General features: G+C 54.2%; 3 protein-coding genes; 1 reads left to right on the top strand and 2 right to left on the bottom strand.

Annotated features, from left to right (window-relative positions):
- Positions 1-302: 302 nt before the first annotated feature.
- Positions 303-2517, top strand: CHC_T00000617001 (hypothetical protein). XM_005710247.1 is given in 2 exon segments: positions 303-1358; positions 1359-2517. 1 exon segment carries the CDS (start codon positions 303-305, stop codon positions 1356-1358), a length of 1056 nt encoding a protein of 351 aa, XP_005710304.1. The 3' UTR covers positions 1359-2517.
- A 104-nt stretch (positions 2518-2621) lies between these two features.
- CHC_T00000616001 (hypothetical protein) lies at positions 2622-3008 on the bottom strand. Its single transcript, XM_005710246.1, has one exon. It carries the CDS (start codon positions 3006-3008, stop codon positions 2622-2624), a length of 387 nt encoding a protein of 128 aa, XP_005710303.1.
- Positions 3009-3060: 52 nt separating this feature from the next.
- On the bottom strand, positions 3061-7737 carry CHC_T00009468001 (WD40-repeat containing protein). The gene has a single exon (XM_005710245.1). It carries the CDS (start codon positions 7735-7737, stop codon positions 3061-3063), a length of 4677 nt encoding a protein of 1558 aa, XP_005710302.1.
- Positions 7738-15903: the final 8166 nt, after the last annotated feature.

The following is a 15903-nucleotide window of genomic DNA, read 5'->3' as shown; positions in this document are numbered from 1 at the left end:
CACCAACCGCTGGCCGCCGCTTTGCGGCGGAGAGGCCCTTCTCATCGCCGGAGCTCGTGGGACGTGGAGTTGGGCTCGCTCCGCAGGGCGGGGCTGAAGATGTTCGCCGAGTAGAGGCTCTTAGCGGGTGCGTCGGGCCACGTGGCCTCGGCGCGGTCCATGATTGTGATAACCACTGACCGACAATCATAGCATCCCCACCGGTAGTGGCTATAAGTTATAAGTTATAACCGGTAGTGGTTATAACTTATAACCACTACCGGTGGGGATGCTATGATTGTCGGTCAGTGGTTATCACAATCATGGACCGCGCCGAGGCCACGTGGCCCGACGCACCCGCTAAGAGCCTCTACTCGGCAAACATCTTCAGCCCCGCCCTGCGGAGCGAGCCCAACTCCACGTCCACGAGCTCCGGCGATGAGAAGGGCCTCTCCGCCGCAGAGCGGCAGCAAGCGGTTGCTGATATTGGGCACCACACAGTGACCAACTACTACCGGTGCACGTTTGACGGGGCGGAGATTGAACTTGACAACTTTCGCGGGTGCTCCATGCAGCCGGAGCAGGTGGTCTTATTTGTGACGGATGACGAGTTTTTCAAAAGGGCGTCGCTCGTCGCGGAAGACCCCCTCAACCAGGTAAGGGTGGAGCTTCTCGCGCCGCGGCCTTCGACGTCGTCATCATCATCATCCTCGTCACTGATGCTGGACGAGCGCAAGACAGGCGTCACGGCCGACTTATCGCTGAAGAACATCTCCGTCGTGGGCGGGTGCGCCGTGGTACAGGCGGTGGTAACGGCGGTGAGCCTAGGCGAGGCGGAATTCGTGCAGGCGATTTACCGAGACACGTACCTTGCCAAGCGCGCGGTGGCACTCGACGTACCGCGCTCCAAGCTGCCGTTCTACCCACTGGACAAGCAAACCAAAACGTTGCTGCGGCAGATGCCGTCGGCAATGTGGGTGGTGTCAACCAGCGCGGCCCACGGGGAGGATCTGGCGATGACGGCGACGTCCGTCACGGTGCCTGCGGCGGCGCGCGGGATGATATGCTTCAATGTGGGGCACTCGAGCGCGTTCTACGCGGGGCTCGGCGGGGTCGGGGCGGGCGTGAGGCTGTTCGCGCTTTCGACAAGGCAGAAGGACATTGCCGAGCGGTACGTGACGAGGGCTGCGTTGGGGAAGGAGGATAGGACACGGCTGGAGGAAGAGTGCATGGTGGCGGCAAGTTGCACGATTGAGCATACCGAGGATGTGCAGGACCATCACATTGTTTTGACGAAGATTGACGGCGTCAAGGTGCCGGAGAAGGACGAGGAGGGGTTGATGCCTTTGGTTTGGCAACACGGAAAGTTGATGACGTAGCGGTAGGCGCCGGGTGCTGATCTCAGCACTCTCAAGAGTCGGCCCTTGTGCGCTACAGTATTAAATTATATAAACGCTTTTTTAATTGAAACAAGGTCTTGAGCAAAGAAAAATGCAGCAACTCACAACTCAGAAATGGCCATTAGACTCGCCCCTCCCGGTGCACCGCCCCGGTGCACCGCCGTTCCCATCGCCGCCCTCTCGTTTCCCCCCCTTTCTATCCCGATCGCCTCCGCCGACGACACCCTCATCCTCACTGAAGGGAACGTCATCCAAGCCCTCGACGGTGAACAAAACACACACTCGTTCATAGAGCACCGCCGTACGGTATGTGAAATGTATTGCAGAAGGGACTTCACTATACATGTATATATCACATTCAGGTTGCAACGTGTTTCTGACTGTCGTACCTCTGGTGAGTGAGAATGTCCGGCGAGCAAGAATGGCCGCGGCAGGAAACAATGTCGTCTCTGGCCATCCCACCGAGCACAAGGAAGAGTGCCTGGCCTCGGTCTACTTGACGGTGTAACCACAAACAAGTGCTGATCGGATAGCCACGGCGGTATCCCGTACCCCTGTCTTCTCCCTCCCTGTTTCCAACCATCTCTTAAGAGATGGTTGGAACAGGGACACTCAACACACTTACACATTAATACACATTAATGTGTGAGTGTCCGTGCACGAGCAGTTGCCCGTGTCCAAACAAGGCAAAACCTCCATTTCACACAACCTCTTCATGCTCCATCATGCTCCCCCCACCACTACCAACAAGCCACAGCCTCCCGACCACCGCCCGTCTTCGACGCTACACATGCCGTCGACCTCAACGCTAACACCGTCGTCAACCTCAACGCTAACACCGTCGTCAACACCGTCGTCAAGGTTTCTAATACCTGACAAAGCGAAAACCACCGCAAATCCGCCGTGCATATCTTGAACTTCATACTACAACGACTGATATCGCATGTGCCTGTTCCGCCTCCAGTTTTGTTTGCTGGTCTCGCTACGCGCAGTCTCTACGGACGACACTATTCCCCGCACACTGACGCAACTGCGCGCGACACATAGAAAAGATGTACCGACTACTTTTTTTGCGGAGAGGGGCATCGAGGCGTCGGGTAATTAGAAACAACATCGAATACATACAAATTTCTCCTGGCACATCATCCCTTACTACATATACCGTGGGTACAACCCCTCCTGTCCTGTCCTGGCCGGGACATCCCCTTTTGCCTAGTGGTTATTCACACACCCACAATCACACTACTGCACGAGCTCGTAAAAGTACAGTTTTGCTTCTACCTGGATCGCAATGTGCCGACCTGAAGTAGAACAGAACCAACGATCTCCCACAACGGTTGCTAGGCGGATTTCGTCATCTCCTGTCTTGTAGAACACTCCATCTCCCTTTTGCCGAATCCTTAGTTTCCTCTCCAGTTTCCTCTCTAGATCCGCCGCCGTGAGTTTGCCCTCATTCGTATCGATGAACTGGCGCAGATCGCTCTCTTTGAGATACCCAACATCATCATATTGCTTTTCGCAGACAGCGCTTTGACTCGTCACGGACAGGATTCGTAACGTTCCTCCACCCACTAACCTTGCACCCAACGTCGCTATTCGCGACCCGTCCCGGAACCAAGCAATCTGCATTAGACCCCTGTCTCAATATCCCATATCGCAAGCCCTTTTCCAATTCCAAGGGCTACGCGTCGTCCGTCGTCAGACCATTCCAGCGTCGTCCGTCGTCAGACCATTCCAGCGGATAGCGTGGTAAACCATACTTATAATATCTCTTGAGCTGGTACCGATATGTTACATCTGTCTCCCAATTCCAGATCATAACTCCGCCTCTGCTTGGTTTCCCATTTTCATCATTTTCAACCATATTATATCCAGTTGACGCGATCCACTTGTCATCTGGAGACCACTTCACCGAAACAGAAGAACGAGAAGATCCATCAAAAGGGAACAGAGCCCGCCCAACAGAGAACGGAGCCCGCTCAACAGAGAACGAAGCCCGCACACCTTCTTCACCTTCTCTCCAGGGCCGCTTGACAAAGTTGAACCAATCTATGTGAACTTCGTCTGCAAATTCGTCTGAATACCACTCAAGCAGACCTTGGTCCGCAGCCCATTTCAGGCCGACCGAATCTGGGACACGTTCGGGGGCATCGCCCATCGTCTCTCCTGTCTTGGCGCCCCGCAGCACGACCCTGCCATCTGTATGCCCACATGCCACCCTGATCGCCTCTCCCGTTCTGGCGCTTAACAGCACGACCCTGCCCTCGTTACCCATACCGCCAAGCGCGATCTTCGTGTCGTTTCCAGCCCACGCCATGCACCCGATGTCCATGTAGGCGTCTGTGATTCTCTCCCATAACTTGTTCCCAGTCTTCCCGTCCCACAACCCCATCCCCCTTCCAAACGACACGAACACCCTCGTCCCATCATTGGACCAACATGCTTGTGCGTAACCACCCTTGGCCCAGTCTTCCCACAACTTGTCGCCCGTCTTGCTGTCCCACATCGCAAACGTTCCATCTTCTGCTGCCGTAAACACCCGCTTGCTATCTCTAGACATCTCCAGACAATACACATGGCTTGCGTGTGTCTCAGCATCCCCCCACATCTTCTTCCCCGTCTTCACATCGTACATCACTACGTCTCCGTCTCCAACATCAGTAGCACATATGTCATCGCTTGACCACGCAACAGCCGTGAATTCTTGCCCTTCCTTGTTGACCTTGTCGACTTCCTCTTCCTCCTCCTGCAACCTCTCCAGATTATCCCACCTCCAAATGACAATATTGAAATTCCTATCCGCAGAAAACATCCGCTTTCCATCTTCTAGCCAGCCCAAGACGCCAACACGCGACCCGCGTGTCGCGATGTGCCGCCGTACTTCTGCCCCGGTCTCTGTGTCCCTCACAGAAACCTCCCCGCCGTCACCGGAAGCAGCCAACCATCTCCCATCCCCGGACAGAGATATTGCCGTTGCCAAAAAATCATCAAATTTCGATATTCTCTTCCCCGAGCGTCCGTCCCATACCGACACCACACCCTGCCCGCCGCCACAGGACTCGCCACAGTACAACAGCGTCCCGTCCTCCGACCATGAAAGACAGCGAACGTATTCCAAAGGCGCGCTTTCCGCGATACTCCTACCAGTTTCCCCGTCAAAGATCCACAATCTTGCTTCAGATACTGTTTCTTCAACAGATCTTTTTCTAAGGTCCATCGCGACCACGCACGCGACCCGCTTTCCATTGTTCGACCACGAAATCAACCACTTGGTCCAAACGTAGTCGGCTAGTCGAATACTCGGCAAGCCAATCACCCGAACCATCTCCCCTGTCTCTGCACACAGTATCAAAATTGACCTGTTTGAGCCGCATTCTCCCATGCACGCCAACCGTTTCCCGCCCGGTGAAAGCGATACTTTCTTAACAACATGGCCCCCCATATTCGCTGCCTCCTTGATCTTCACACCTCTCTCAACATCCCACAACACAACCACACCATCTTCTCTCCCAAACGCTACTCGCTTTCCATCCCCCGTCAAGTCAAAAGGGCGACGGCCCAGGTGCCCTACATCCACTTCCTGTCCGACTCGCTCTGCTGTAGCTCCTGTATGCATATCCCACACCTGCACGCTTGTTCCATCTGCCTGTTCTACCGCTACGTACTTTCCGTTCTCCGACCAACACCTGCTCACACCCCGTGCCACTTCAAACAACACGTTTTCTTCCATTTCCCCGTCCCGGAATGTCCGACGAAACAGATGCTCCTTACCCCCCCAAGCGATCACTTCGTTCTTAGCTGCGCATCCCGACATTCCCACCACCCTCCCCTGGTCCGGAAATATGTGTTGCACCGCGCCTGATACGTTCAAGCCAGGTGTAAGCGACTTCAACCACGGCTTCTCCGCAACTTTCTCTATCCTGCGTAAGAACTCTCCAATTACTTCCGACTCGTTCCTGAATCTCAACAGACCATCGTACAGCTGAAACCATACCTCTCTCGAACTTCGACGAACAAAGGACGCACTCAGCCTCGCCTGTCTAGCAATCTTCTGCAACGACCACAGCCTGCCTCCCGCTTCGCACCATTCTCCGTCTTCCCCGGCTACGTCCGTCAAAATCTTGAAATCCTCTTGAAGATTTAGCCCCTCTGCCCGAGTTAACTTCTCTGCCACCCACCTGGCATCACTCAAAACATCCCACAAATCCTCGCCCAGCTGCGCCCCCTTGAGATGGCGGCACAAGTTGTGTCGGAAATACTCGTCCTCCACCATATCCTTCTTCCACCCTCTCCCGCAAACCCACGGCGGCGCTTCTTGCCTGTTCTCACTCTCGTTCCATTGCCATTCTTGCACAAGCTTTTCATGCCACCTCTTCTCTCCCCCATTCCCACATCTCTGTTGCACGTAATCGAGCTGCAAATCGTGCAACCTGACTCCGGCGATCTTGCGACCACTTGACACTCCATCCTTTCGTTCCACTAGACTGGCCTCCACGAATTCGTGCAGCACTTTCAATGCCTGAGCTTTTCCTTTCCGTCTCCATAACAAACAGAGCACACTCAACGGCAACCATCCTTGGCGCCGAATGACCACCAGCGACTCGTACATCTCGGCGTAGGACATCAACTGCCCATCTCCTCTGGTCTTCTTTCGATCCATCATGCACAGCGAAACTTCAAACGCCATTGACAGGTTCTCGTATAGGTACGTCCCATCCGCTCTTTCGTCCAATAGTATTGACGATGTAGCTTCCAGACACTCCAAGTACTCATCAAGCACATTTTTCAGACAAAGTTCTTTCGCAATCTCACGATGTCTCGCAATCGCTCTGCCAACCACGGACAGCGCAAGCGGAAGCCCACCGCAAAATCTCAGTATCCTATCCGTTTCATCCCCCAGGCCCTCAACCTCTTCACGTTGTATGTCAGCAGACTTCAGCAAGATTTCCAGAGAGGAAGCATCTTCTTTTGTCGAAAATTGGATTTCTTCGCTTCCCTCCACCACGCCCCACTCTCTCGCTGTGAACGCTGTACGGCTGCTGTTCTCCACATCCGCAATTTCTCTCAGTCTTGACATGACTTTACTCCCGGCTATGCCTTCTCTCCCGACCATGCCTTCTCTCCAGACATCGTCGATAAGTAACAAAATTGTCTTCCCTTTGAACCACTCTGTGACCCTCGAAACCGCAGATTCTAGCACGCTTTCCTCACGCACCGCCTTCGCTTGCGTTTCCCCTCCGCTTTCTCTCGTGATGCGGGCCAGCTGTTCCATTACTCCTCGTTCTGTCGCGTCTTGACCGAGCACCAGCCAGTATATACCGTCGCAAAACCGGCTGCGAACCTCTTCATCCGAGGCCAGACCGCGTAGGGCGCAAGACTTTCCGATGCCTCCCATCCCCTTCGTCCCCACAACCCCTCCACGGCGCGCTCCAACAGCACCAACATTTTGACGGTCTCCCGGACGCAAAACACTCCGCCTCAATCGTTCTTCCGGAGCCGTCATACGTTCCGTACTGTTGCCAGCATCTTCACTGCGTCCAAACTTCAGTATGACATGATCCGGGTTCTTTGGCACTTGAAACGAAGCCTTGAAGCCATCCTTCTTCGGGTCCTCCGCGGATGTACTACGCATTTGATGACGAGCATCGCCAATGGCGTCGCTCCTCTTCGCCTCTTCCTCTAGCGGGCCATGTACGCCTTCTGTCACAACATCGCTCGAATCCTCCTCACTTAGCTTTTTCACCTCCAGAAATACTTGTTCAACAAGATGTTCCCTTGCAAGATGGCCGAATTTATCTCCCGGCAGGTTTGTTGCCCTTACGTCATTTTCAATCCCAGTGATATCTGCCAGCTCTTTTAGCTCCCTCTTCACCATATCCGTGCTCGCCTCGCGTTGTCGTTCCTCGCTAAAAAATTTCTCCACTTCAAAAATATTCTTTCCTTCCTTATCCCGGTACCGGTTGGGCTCCAACTCTCTGCATTCACGAATACTTAGTCTGTAAAACACCGGAATCAGTGTTGGTGGCTGCCTCCCACTCCTTATTGCTTCTTCCCTTCTACGTAGGAAGCAACGCAGTTCCCTCATCGTCCATTTTCGAGCTGCAAACTCGGGAGAAAGAATGAAAACGCCGACCATAGCAGACTCCATAGCCTTCTTCATTGCATCCGGTCCGTGGCCCCCGGTCTTTAGCGAGATTTTGTCGAGGAAGCAATTAAAACCCTGATCTTCCAATTTCTGGGAAAGAGGACGTGCGATGTGTAGCTTGTCCGGGCCAGCATGGCTTATGAACACATCGGGAGACCGTATGTTTCGCCGTTTTCTGCTTGGTCCCGTCTCTTGCCGGAAGCTTTCCTGCATTCTTTCCTAAACAGCCAGAATCCGAGGACAAAACAGAAAGAAAGAGAAGTTGGTGAGGTGCCGAGTGTGTTTTGCGTGAGAACAGCACCAGCTGTTAGAAAAACAGGGGTGCGAAGGTTGAAGCCTTCGGCGCGTGGCACTCTTGTCGTTGTCACACAACGCGAAGGTTGAGGCCTTCGGCGGGTAGCACTCTTGTCGTTGTCAACGAAAGCAGAATCAGTGGCGACGGTCGTGTGGATCAGTAGGATAAGATGATGTGCTTTCGCTTGTTCTTTCGTGAATGATGAATGTTGGCGTGACTTCTTCGCGGAAAGACGCACTCAGGGTGTAAATGACACCAACAACAAACCACCTGATAAATTACACTGTGTAAGATATCTGTGGGAAGATAGAAATTGCACTTTATTTGGTTAGCCCTAAATCTTGGAAAAAGGGAAATTATCCGTTCGACGCGCCGGCGGGAAATCCGGATATATAAAAATCCGAGGGCGGTATCCCGACCGACCCTCGGGGGTAACTTGCTACCCTCCGACAGCGCCGGCGAAAAGTCTCGAGACTCGACATCCGAAGTATCCCCATCCCCCTCGCTCTCGCGACTCCTTTCCCCCGCCGCTGCGTGCGACGAGCGCGGCTACTACTAACCTCATCGTTCCCGTTCTCCCACAGTTATGGGCCCAGGGGGAAAGATGAGTAAATTATCAGGATTCTTCGACCCGCCTCTCTTCGCCGCCGATGGCGATCTTGAAGCCTGGCGCAAGAAGGTTGGACAGTGGGTCGACTCACTTAAAGTCGCCCACGACCAAGGCACCGATCGCACTTTTCAGACGATGTTCAAGCTCCTCGGACGAACGCTCTATGAGCGCGGCCTTCCGGAAGCTCAGAAGGCAATCGTCGACAAAGCCCAGTCCAAAGGACAGCTCGACTACCTTCAGATGGATGATCCCGTGCAAGCGGCACTCTCCATCGTCCAGCTTGTCGCTGTAGACCCACCGATTGCCATGGTCACAAGGCTCATCGCATCATACCAGAAGGTCACCTCGTGTCGCCGAGACAGGAACGAGAAGCTCTCCAGCTTCGTCTCGAGGTTCCGAGGTTTGGCAGCCAAGCACTTGCTGCACGCCAACACTTCTTCTTCTTCGCAGATAGGTGAAGTTTTGGCGATTACCCTCCTCAGTAACGCAAACATAGAGGAGGGAACGTTGACCAATGCCAAGCTCCAACTAATTTCGCATGCAGAAGCCCGAAACAAGGAGGAGTCGGCAGTCGTCGACACCGAAAAGGTATCCAAGGTGCATCTCGAGGAAGTCCTCAAGATATCCGAGAAGCTGAAGAAGGTTGATGTTCCACTCCGCGAGTCAGAGTCCACGGCCGATGATTACAAGAAGGCTCTGTCCGACTTCAGATCGCAAACAATCAGCTTCATCCGCTCCTTGGACATTGCAGTCCAAGACCTAAATGTGACTGCAGAGAATAATGCTGCGAAGACGTCAGTGGCAGACTCTTTTCTGCCGCGGCATACTTCTTGCAGGCTCAACCTTGACGACGCGGTGATCGTGCTGAGGAATCTGACCCAGACAACGTCAATGGATGCTCCTCAGTTCTCCATGAAGGACGTCCAAGCCTTAGTTGACCGCAAGGTCAAGTCTCTCATTGGCACCCATGGCAAGCCTGGCCCTGCAAGCATCTTCGACAGACTCTCTGAAGTCGGCTCGCGTCACGGGCAGAAGAAGGACACTCGAATGGGTCCACCCTCTAGCCGTCGTAACGCATCTCGAGGCAGTCGCAAGAGGCAGCTGCCTTCTGATCACGAGACCCAGTCCATTTCCTATGACTGCGGAGAGCGTGGTCACTACAGAGGGGCAGCAAAGTGCAAAGAACCTAGCGCCTTCACTAAGAAAAAGAGGACGCGCCGAGACCCCAGTGACGGAGGCTCCGGGGCACATCCCTCGTTTTTTCGGAGAGGCTCCGGCGGCTCGTCAAACAGGCAAGCCTAGTCAGCCATCCCGGAGCCTCCTCGGATATCAATCCGAGAATCCCGGATCCAAATCCCATTATTGATCCGGGATGTCCCAGAAGTGTTGGAGGAATTTCTTGCGCCGCAGCCCTCTGCACTGCCATGAACATTCCGTTCAAACTTCGAAGGCTAGACTGTGAACCGTTCTTGCACGGATATGGCAAGAATTGTAGCGACGCCGAGGTCACTATTGGAGTTTGGGACCTTCCTGTGACCGACATGAGTGAAACGGAAGTCAAAATTCCGTTCTACGTTACGAGAGGAGATGGATTCCTTCTTCTGGGTAACGAAATCCTTCACCGTTCGTACCAGCTTGGACCGGAGAACCTTTTGGTTATTCCAAAAGGAGTGAGAAACCTCTCGTCAAAACGTCTCACGTTCAAGACATACACCGAACCAACAATGTCGAGTGACCCCGATGCGGTTCGCACATTTCTTCTCGTCGTTCCGTCGAAAACATCCTCCTTTGTGACGTTCTTCTCCACGGAAGTCTCATATGCGTCCACTATCCCGCCGGCAGAAACCATGAAGGCAAGGTTTCGATATGGCAGAATCGCCGGTCGCTTTGCCAACAAGCTTCATGGATATTCACACCTTGCCCTTCAAGACATGGAGACGCTGTGTCGTCGAGGAGGGGTTATGACTCCTGTGCTAAAACAAGCGCTTCAGAGAGCTGTCGAGAAGTGCACTAGCTGCAAAGAAACAGGCCGCCCACTCCAATCACGGAAGATATCCTTTGGGAAAATACTCGCCTCGTTCAACAACCATGTCCAACTCGACTTCTTCTTCTGTGCGGAGTTCGAGAACGCCCCCATCTTACATATGGTGGATGTCCATACGGGTTATTCAGTAGCATCCCTGATGCGGACCCGTGAGATGGACGAAGCAGCTCGGCAATTGGAAGTCGCATGGGTAAACGTTCACGGTGCACCGTCAAGCATATCGGGAGATATCGAGTTCTTCAACTCCCGTTTTGCCGACGCCCTAAGGTACTTCTCAATACGTTTTGAAGCCCGTCCAGCCCGACGTCATAACAAACTCGGCGTCGTGGAGCGGAAGAATGCGGTTGTCCGTGTGCTTATCCAACGTCTTCTAAAGGATGCATCAAACTCCTCGGCGTGCAGTGTTGACTCAGTTAAAAGGAAAGACGTGGTCTCACGTGCCGTGTATCTGAGCAACATCTTATATGGAAGCAAGTCACTGAGCAGCTTCGAGATGACTCGGGGTTACACCCCCTCGCTTGTTGGTCTCCCTCAAGCAAAGCTGTCCGCTGATCTCATCACTGCGCATAACGAGCAAGTGGCACGAAGAGCTTTGAGGCTCCTCGACAAGTCGCGATGTCCACACGCGCTTCAAGCCGCCCAGTTATCACGTGATGACCCTGTGTATTTCTTCAAGAGAGGCCCAAAATTTGGCTCGTGGGAACACGCGTACGTGCGGAACCCACAGCCCCACTTCGTCGTCCTTTCAAGGCGTCAGGATCACATTGGTAAGCCCATAAGAGCGGCATACGAGGACGTTCGGAAAGCTCCGTCCTCCCCTCTACTTGCCGAGTTGGATGACATGGACTTCGTATTCCCACGGTCGTACTCCGTCATTGATGAGGACTTTGAAGAAGGTATGTTCCCTCCAACATCGGCACCCCCTCCGCTCTTCTCGGAGTTGGAAGAGATGCCGAATGTGAGTGACAAGTCGCCTCCAAGCAGACCGGAAGAGTCTGCAGGGCAGCAGGAGGCGGCGAATGTAGACAGCCTTCCAGACTTGGAGCCCCATGGCGATCTGACGGACATCTCTGACTTCAGGACCGAAGAGGCTCTGTAGGCTTCCCACCCCATATCAAAGAGCTTATTAGCATCCTCAAAGCCGAAGAGGTTGAACAACCCTTTGCTGGACGTCAACACAAGGTCCATCGATCGCTGCAATTCCTTGTTTGGAACACGGTATCCAGTCTCAACTTCGAGTAGCACTCTCGATTTGAACTTAACTCATGAGCCCCCACAGCCGGAAAAATACATCGGAACCACAAACGTTGTAGCTCCGTCGAGGCTGCCTTTTCATCTTGCATCGTCGAAGCAAAAGGTCCTTCAACAAATTCAGGAAGTGGTTGGGAACAAGCCCACCTCTGAATTCAAACTCCAATTTGCTCCGCGATGGATAGTTGATCAGGCCATAGCTGAGGAGAAAGAAAACTACGCACAAGCCGAGGCATACAAGGAAGTCCCGTATGGGGGTCTCCCACGCCATGCCAATGTGATTTCTTCCCACCACTTCTTCCAAGTCAAGACCGACGGAGAAGGAGGAAAGCTGAAGCTAAAGTGTCGTCTAGTCCCACACGGGAACCGGGATCGAGACAAAGAATTCGTCCGGAAAGACTCGGCGACAGCGCAGTTCCCAATAATTCGCATCGTTCTCTCTGTCGCGGCAATAATGTCTTTCTCAATTGCCTCCATTGACATCAAAGGAGCATACTTGCAAGCTGGCCACTTTCCCCGGGACATATACGTCCGACCCCCGAAAGGTTGGGTATCTTCTGCTCGAACAGTCTGGAAGATACTCAAGCCGGCCTATGGAATTGTAGAATCCGGACGCCTATGGCAACTCGTCGCCGAGGAATGGATGTCCACGCAAGGGTTCGTACAAGTCCCAGGCCTTCTTCAGCTCTTCGCCAAATACAATGCGGAGGGATCAATAAACCTACTGGTCGCAAAGGTCGTCGATGACTTCCTCGTGGTTGGCGTTCTTCCTAACATCCATCAATTTCACGAAGCTATCTCTCGCCGGTTCATTGTCGGACGCTACGTCGTGAACAAGGACTTGATCTTCAATCGTCTTCATATCCACCAGGAGCCTTCCGGCTCTTTAAGCAATAATAGGCAAGAGTACGTGGACAAAATTCTTCCGATCGAAGTCTCAAAGGAAAGAAGAAGACGACACCAAGACAAGTGCACCGCTCCAGAGTTGACTTCATACCAAGCTCTCGCCGGAAGTCTCAATTTCCTTGGACATGGCATTCTCCCGCAAGCGGCTTTCGCAGCCAGCTACCTTCAGCAAGCCGTTGGGCGCTTGAAGGTGGCCGATCTTATAAACGGGAACAAGTTGCTTGTGGAGATCAAAGCGCTTTCCCCGACGCTCCTATTTCGAACGCCGTCATCTCTCGTCAATCCTTCCTACCTCGCTTTTTCTGATGCCAGTCAAGGTAGCTCCTCATACGGGCAGACAGGGTATGTCTCCGGCCTATACCTGCCAGCAGGGGGTGCGGGGATCTACCACGTCCTTGACTGGATCAGTTGCAAGCAGAAGCTTGTTGCCTTTTCATCCATGGGGGCAGAGATTCTTGCCGCCGCAACGTCATCAGACCGAGGCTCGCTAATGGCAGAGAGCCTGCAAACTCTTCACAAAGCCCCAGTCAAGCTTCCCTTCGTGCTGACGGTGGACTCACACGGGTTGTACTCCACCGTGACCACCCTTCACGAAGGTGCAGACTACCGCTTGAGGCCGACGGTAGCAAGGATGAGGGATTCCTTCGAAAACGGGGAAATTTCAGTAATGCAATGGGTAAGCGGTACGCAAAACCCTGCCGATGCATTAGCCAAGAGGAACGTAGAAATGTTCAAGATCCTCAATGGAATCATGCAGAAAGGTCTTCTAGAAGATGAGGTTCTTCAAGGCTCAAGGCGGATCAAAAGAGCATCGAGCACGCCAATGTAACTCTCGAACTCGTTTAATCGCTGTCGTCTTCCACTACCCTCATCCTCTTAGTCCTTCTACCAGCCAAATCATTGTTCATTTGATTCTTCTTTGTCTTCCTGCTTTCGCTGCGCTGTTTTCCAGACTTCCTGCGATTCTTCTTCCCTTTCCCGACTGGCTGCAATTCAAGCTTCCGAACTTCAGCAATTTCAAAGCCATCGCAACCAATTCCAAGGCACGCACCCAGCACTCCGGGGCGATTATCAAGCGCAAAGCGCTCAACCGGATCTAGAACGTGGCCTTTTTGGGCGTCAAGAACCACCACGTGGTCTAAACGTTCACCTAGGTCGTCCAGAGCGACGATTCTTATCAAGAAAGTGCCGTCCACCCTGTTGACCATCCACTCCGCAAGACTTTCCGGCACGGGGACGCTGCATTTCTTGAGGCGGTACCTCCCGAGATGCTTTCATTCCAGGTCTGTAACTCTGCAAGGCTTCGAGCGTTGATGGGTCCTTTGCGGAGCATTCCAAGTGCCGGATCTTCCCCTACAACGGAGTGTAGTGCGTTTGCGAAAGAAGCACGCACGCACTCGCTGTGTGTTGCGCGGCAGAAGAGTGCCTGGTGCGTACGATAAGGCCTAGTGAGTCCAGTGGCTTCGCGATGCCCGGGACCCCCAATAACAACGAAATCGTCCTGATGACTGGTACAGTACTCGTCCAGCCATTCCAAGGCCTGTGCTGTCTTCCGAGTACCAAAGACGAGCTCAACTTCGCAGTTCCCCTGGCCACCCGGACAAGTCACTTCCATGTCGCTGGTAACTGGGCTTCCTGCCGAATCGAATACGGACAACACGCTGGCCTGGAGAGTATAGAAGTCCACTTTCCAAAAGGTCTTGCGCCCGCCTACGCTCCGATGTGAAGCGTAGTACTGACCCGGGCGGAAGCCGTGAGTCCTTCCGGAAGCCATCACCACCCTTCGAACCTCCCAGCGGCGCTGGTCGTGCTCCGACACGCCCATTGCGTTAAGCAAGCCCCATCTCTCCAACAACGCAACCTCAAACATCCTCCCTCTCCTATCCGACAGCCAACGTAGAAGAACCTTAGATGTTTCCGTCCCGATGCTCAGTCTCTGAGCAATCCTCTCCCGACTGAAGGTGAATTCGAGGCCCCGGGCCACGACGAGGACTTCGCTAGACCTCCACTTTCCTCCGAGCCACGCCATCATCTCGACCGCAAGCCTCCCCTTACCCTCAACGAGCCACAGGCCTGCCATCACGCAAGGAAGCGCACGACCCCCGATCCCTGGCCTGCCGGCACTCTTTAGGTTCGAGGAGGTCGCGCGCTGACTCGCCGAGGAAACGGCCCGTCGTTGGTGGAAGCTCGGAGGTGGGGAAGCAACGGCGCGCGGGAGTGATGGCGGAGAAGCGGAGCGGCGATGTGGCGGAGAAGCGGAGCGGCGATGTGCCGGAGAAGCGGAGCGGCGCCATGGTGTGAGAAGCGGAGCGGTGACGTGATGTGAGAAGCGGAGCGGCGATGTGCCGGAGAAGCGGAGCGGCGCCGTGGTGTGAGAAGCGGAGCGGTGACGTGGTGTGAGAAGCGGAGCGGTGACGTGGTGTGAGAAGCGGAGTAGCGATGCGGTGCGCGAGATCGAGCGGACGCTGAACTGAGCCAGTGTATAGTGAGGGCTGGCGGTGGGCGCGCGCATGTGGTGACTACCGGAAGCTGCGGGTCCGCGGTGGATTTGGGGGTCCGAAAGGGCGCGGCGAGAGAAAGGAGGATAACTCAAGATGCAAGCGCCCTTACCCTACGCAAATCCAGAACGCCGCGTGGTCAGGACAAGGGATCGAGTACCAAGCAGCGGCGGCGCGGCGTCAGATCCATATAGGGTTGGTGCCGACGGCGGATCGGCCGGCGCCGCGTGCCCCAATTTTAGGGCCAACAGGGGGTGTGTGGGAAGATAGAAATTGCACTTTATTTGGTTAGCCCTAAATCTGGGAAAAAGGGAAATTATCCGTTCGACGCGCCGGCGGGAAATCCGGATATATAAAAATCCGAGGGCGGTATCCCGACCGACCCTCGGGGGTAACTTGCTACCCTCCGACAGCGCCGGCGAAAAGTCTCGAGACTCGACATCCGAAGTATCCCCATCCCTCTCGCTCTCGCGACTCCTTTCCCCCGCCGCTGCGTGCGACGAGCGCGGCTACTACTAACCTCATCGTTCCCGTTCTCCCACAATATCAGTTTGATTGTTGCTCCCCACTTCATGATGGCGGAAGTTGAGGCCGGTCCAGCCACTGTAAGCTTTATGGATGCAAACGGCTGTTCTAGTGTAATCTGTGTCATGATTCCCATGCACAGCTCACACACCTGTACCATGCACACACGTAGCACAGATGCAGCGCCCCAGGCAGCGCCGCCGCCACCGGCGCCGCTCCCCTTCTTTTGATATGCTGTGTTGGGACGGGC

The sequence above is a fragment of the Chondrus crispus genome, genomic scaffold (genome assembly GCF_000350225.1).
Source record: "Chondrus crispus Stackhouse genomic scaffold, scaffold_541, whole genome shotgun sequence".
Taxonomy (NCBI): domain Eukaryota; phylum Rhodophyta; class Florideophyceae; order Gigartinales; family Gigartinaceae; genus Chondrus; species Chondrus crispus.
The sequence above is the reverse complement of the archived record's forward strand: the minus strand, read 5'-3'. Positions and strand labels throughout refer to the sequence as shown.

Excerpts from the sequence above, each read along its gene's own strand:
- CHC_T00000616001 (XM_005710246.1), bottom strand. The coding sequence starts at position 3,008 with ATGCAGATTGCTTGGTTCCGGGACGGGTCGCGAATAGCGACGTTGGGT.
- CHC_T00000617001 (XM_005710247.1), top strand. The coding sequence starts at position 303 with ATGGACCGCGCCGAGGCCACGTGGCCCGACGCACCCGCTAAGAGCCTC.
- CHC_T00009468001 (XM_005710245.1), bottom strand. The coding sequence starts at position 7,737 with ATGCAGGAAAGCTTCCGGCAAGAGACGGGACCAAGCAGAAAACGGCGA.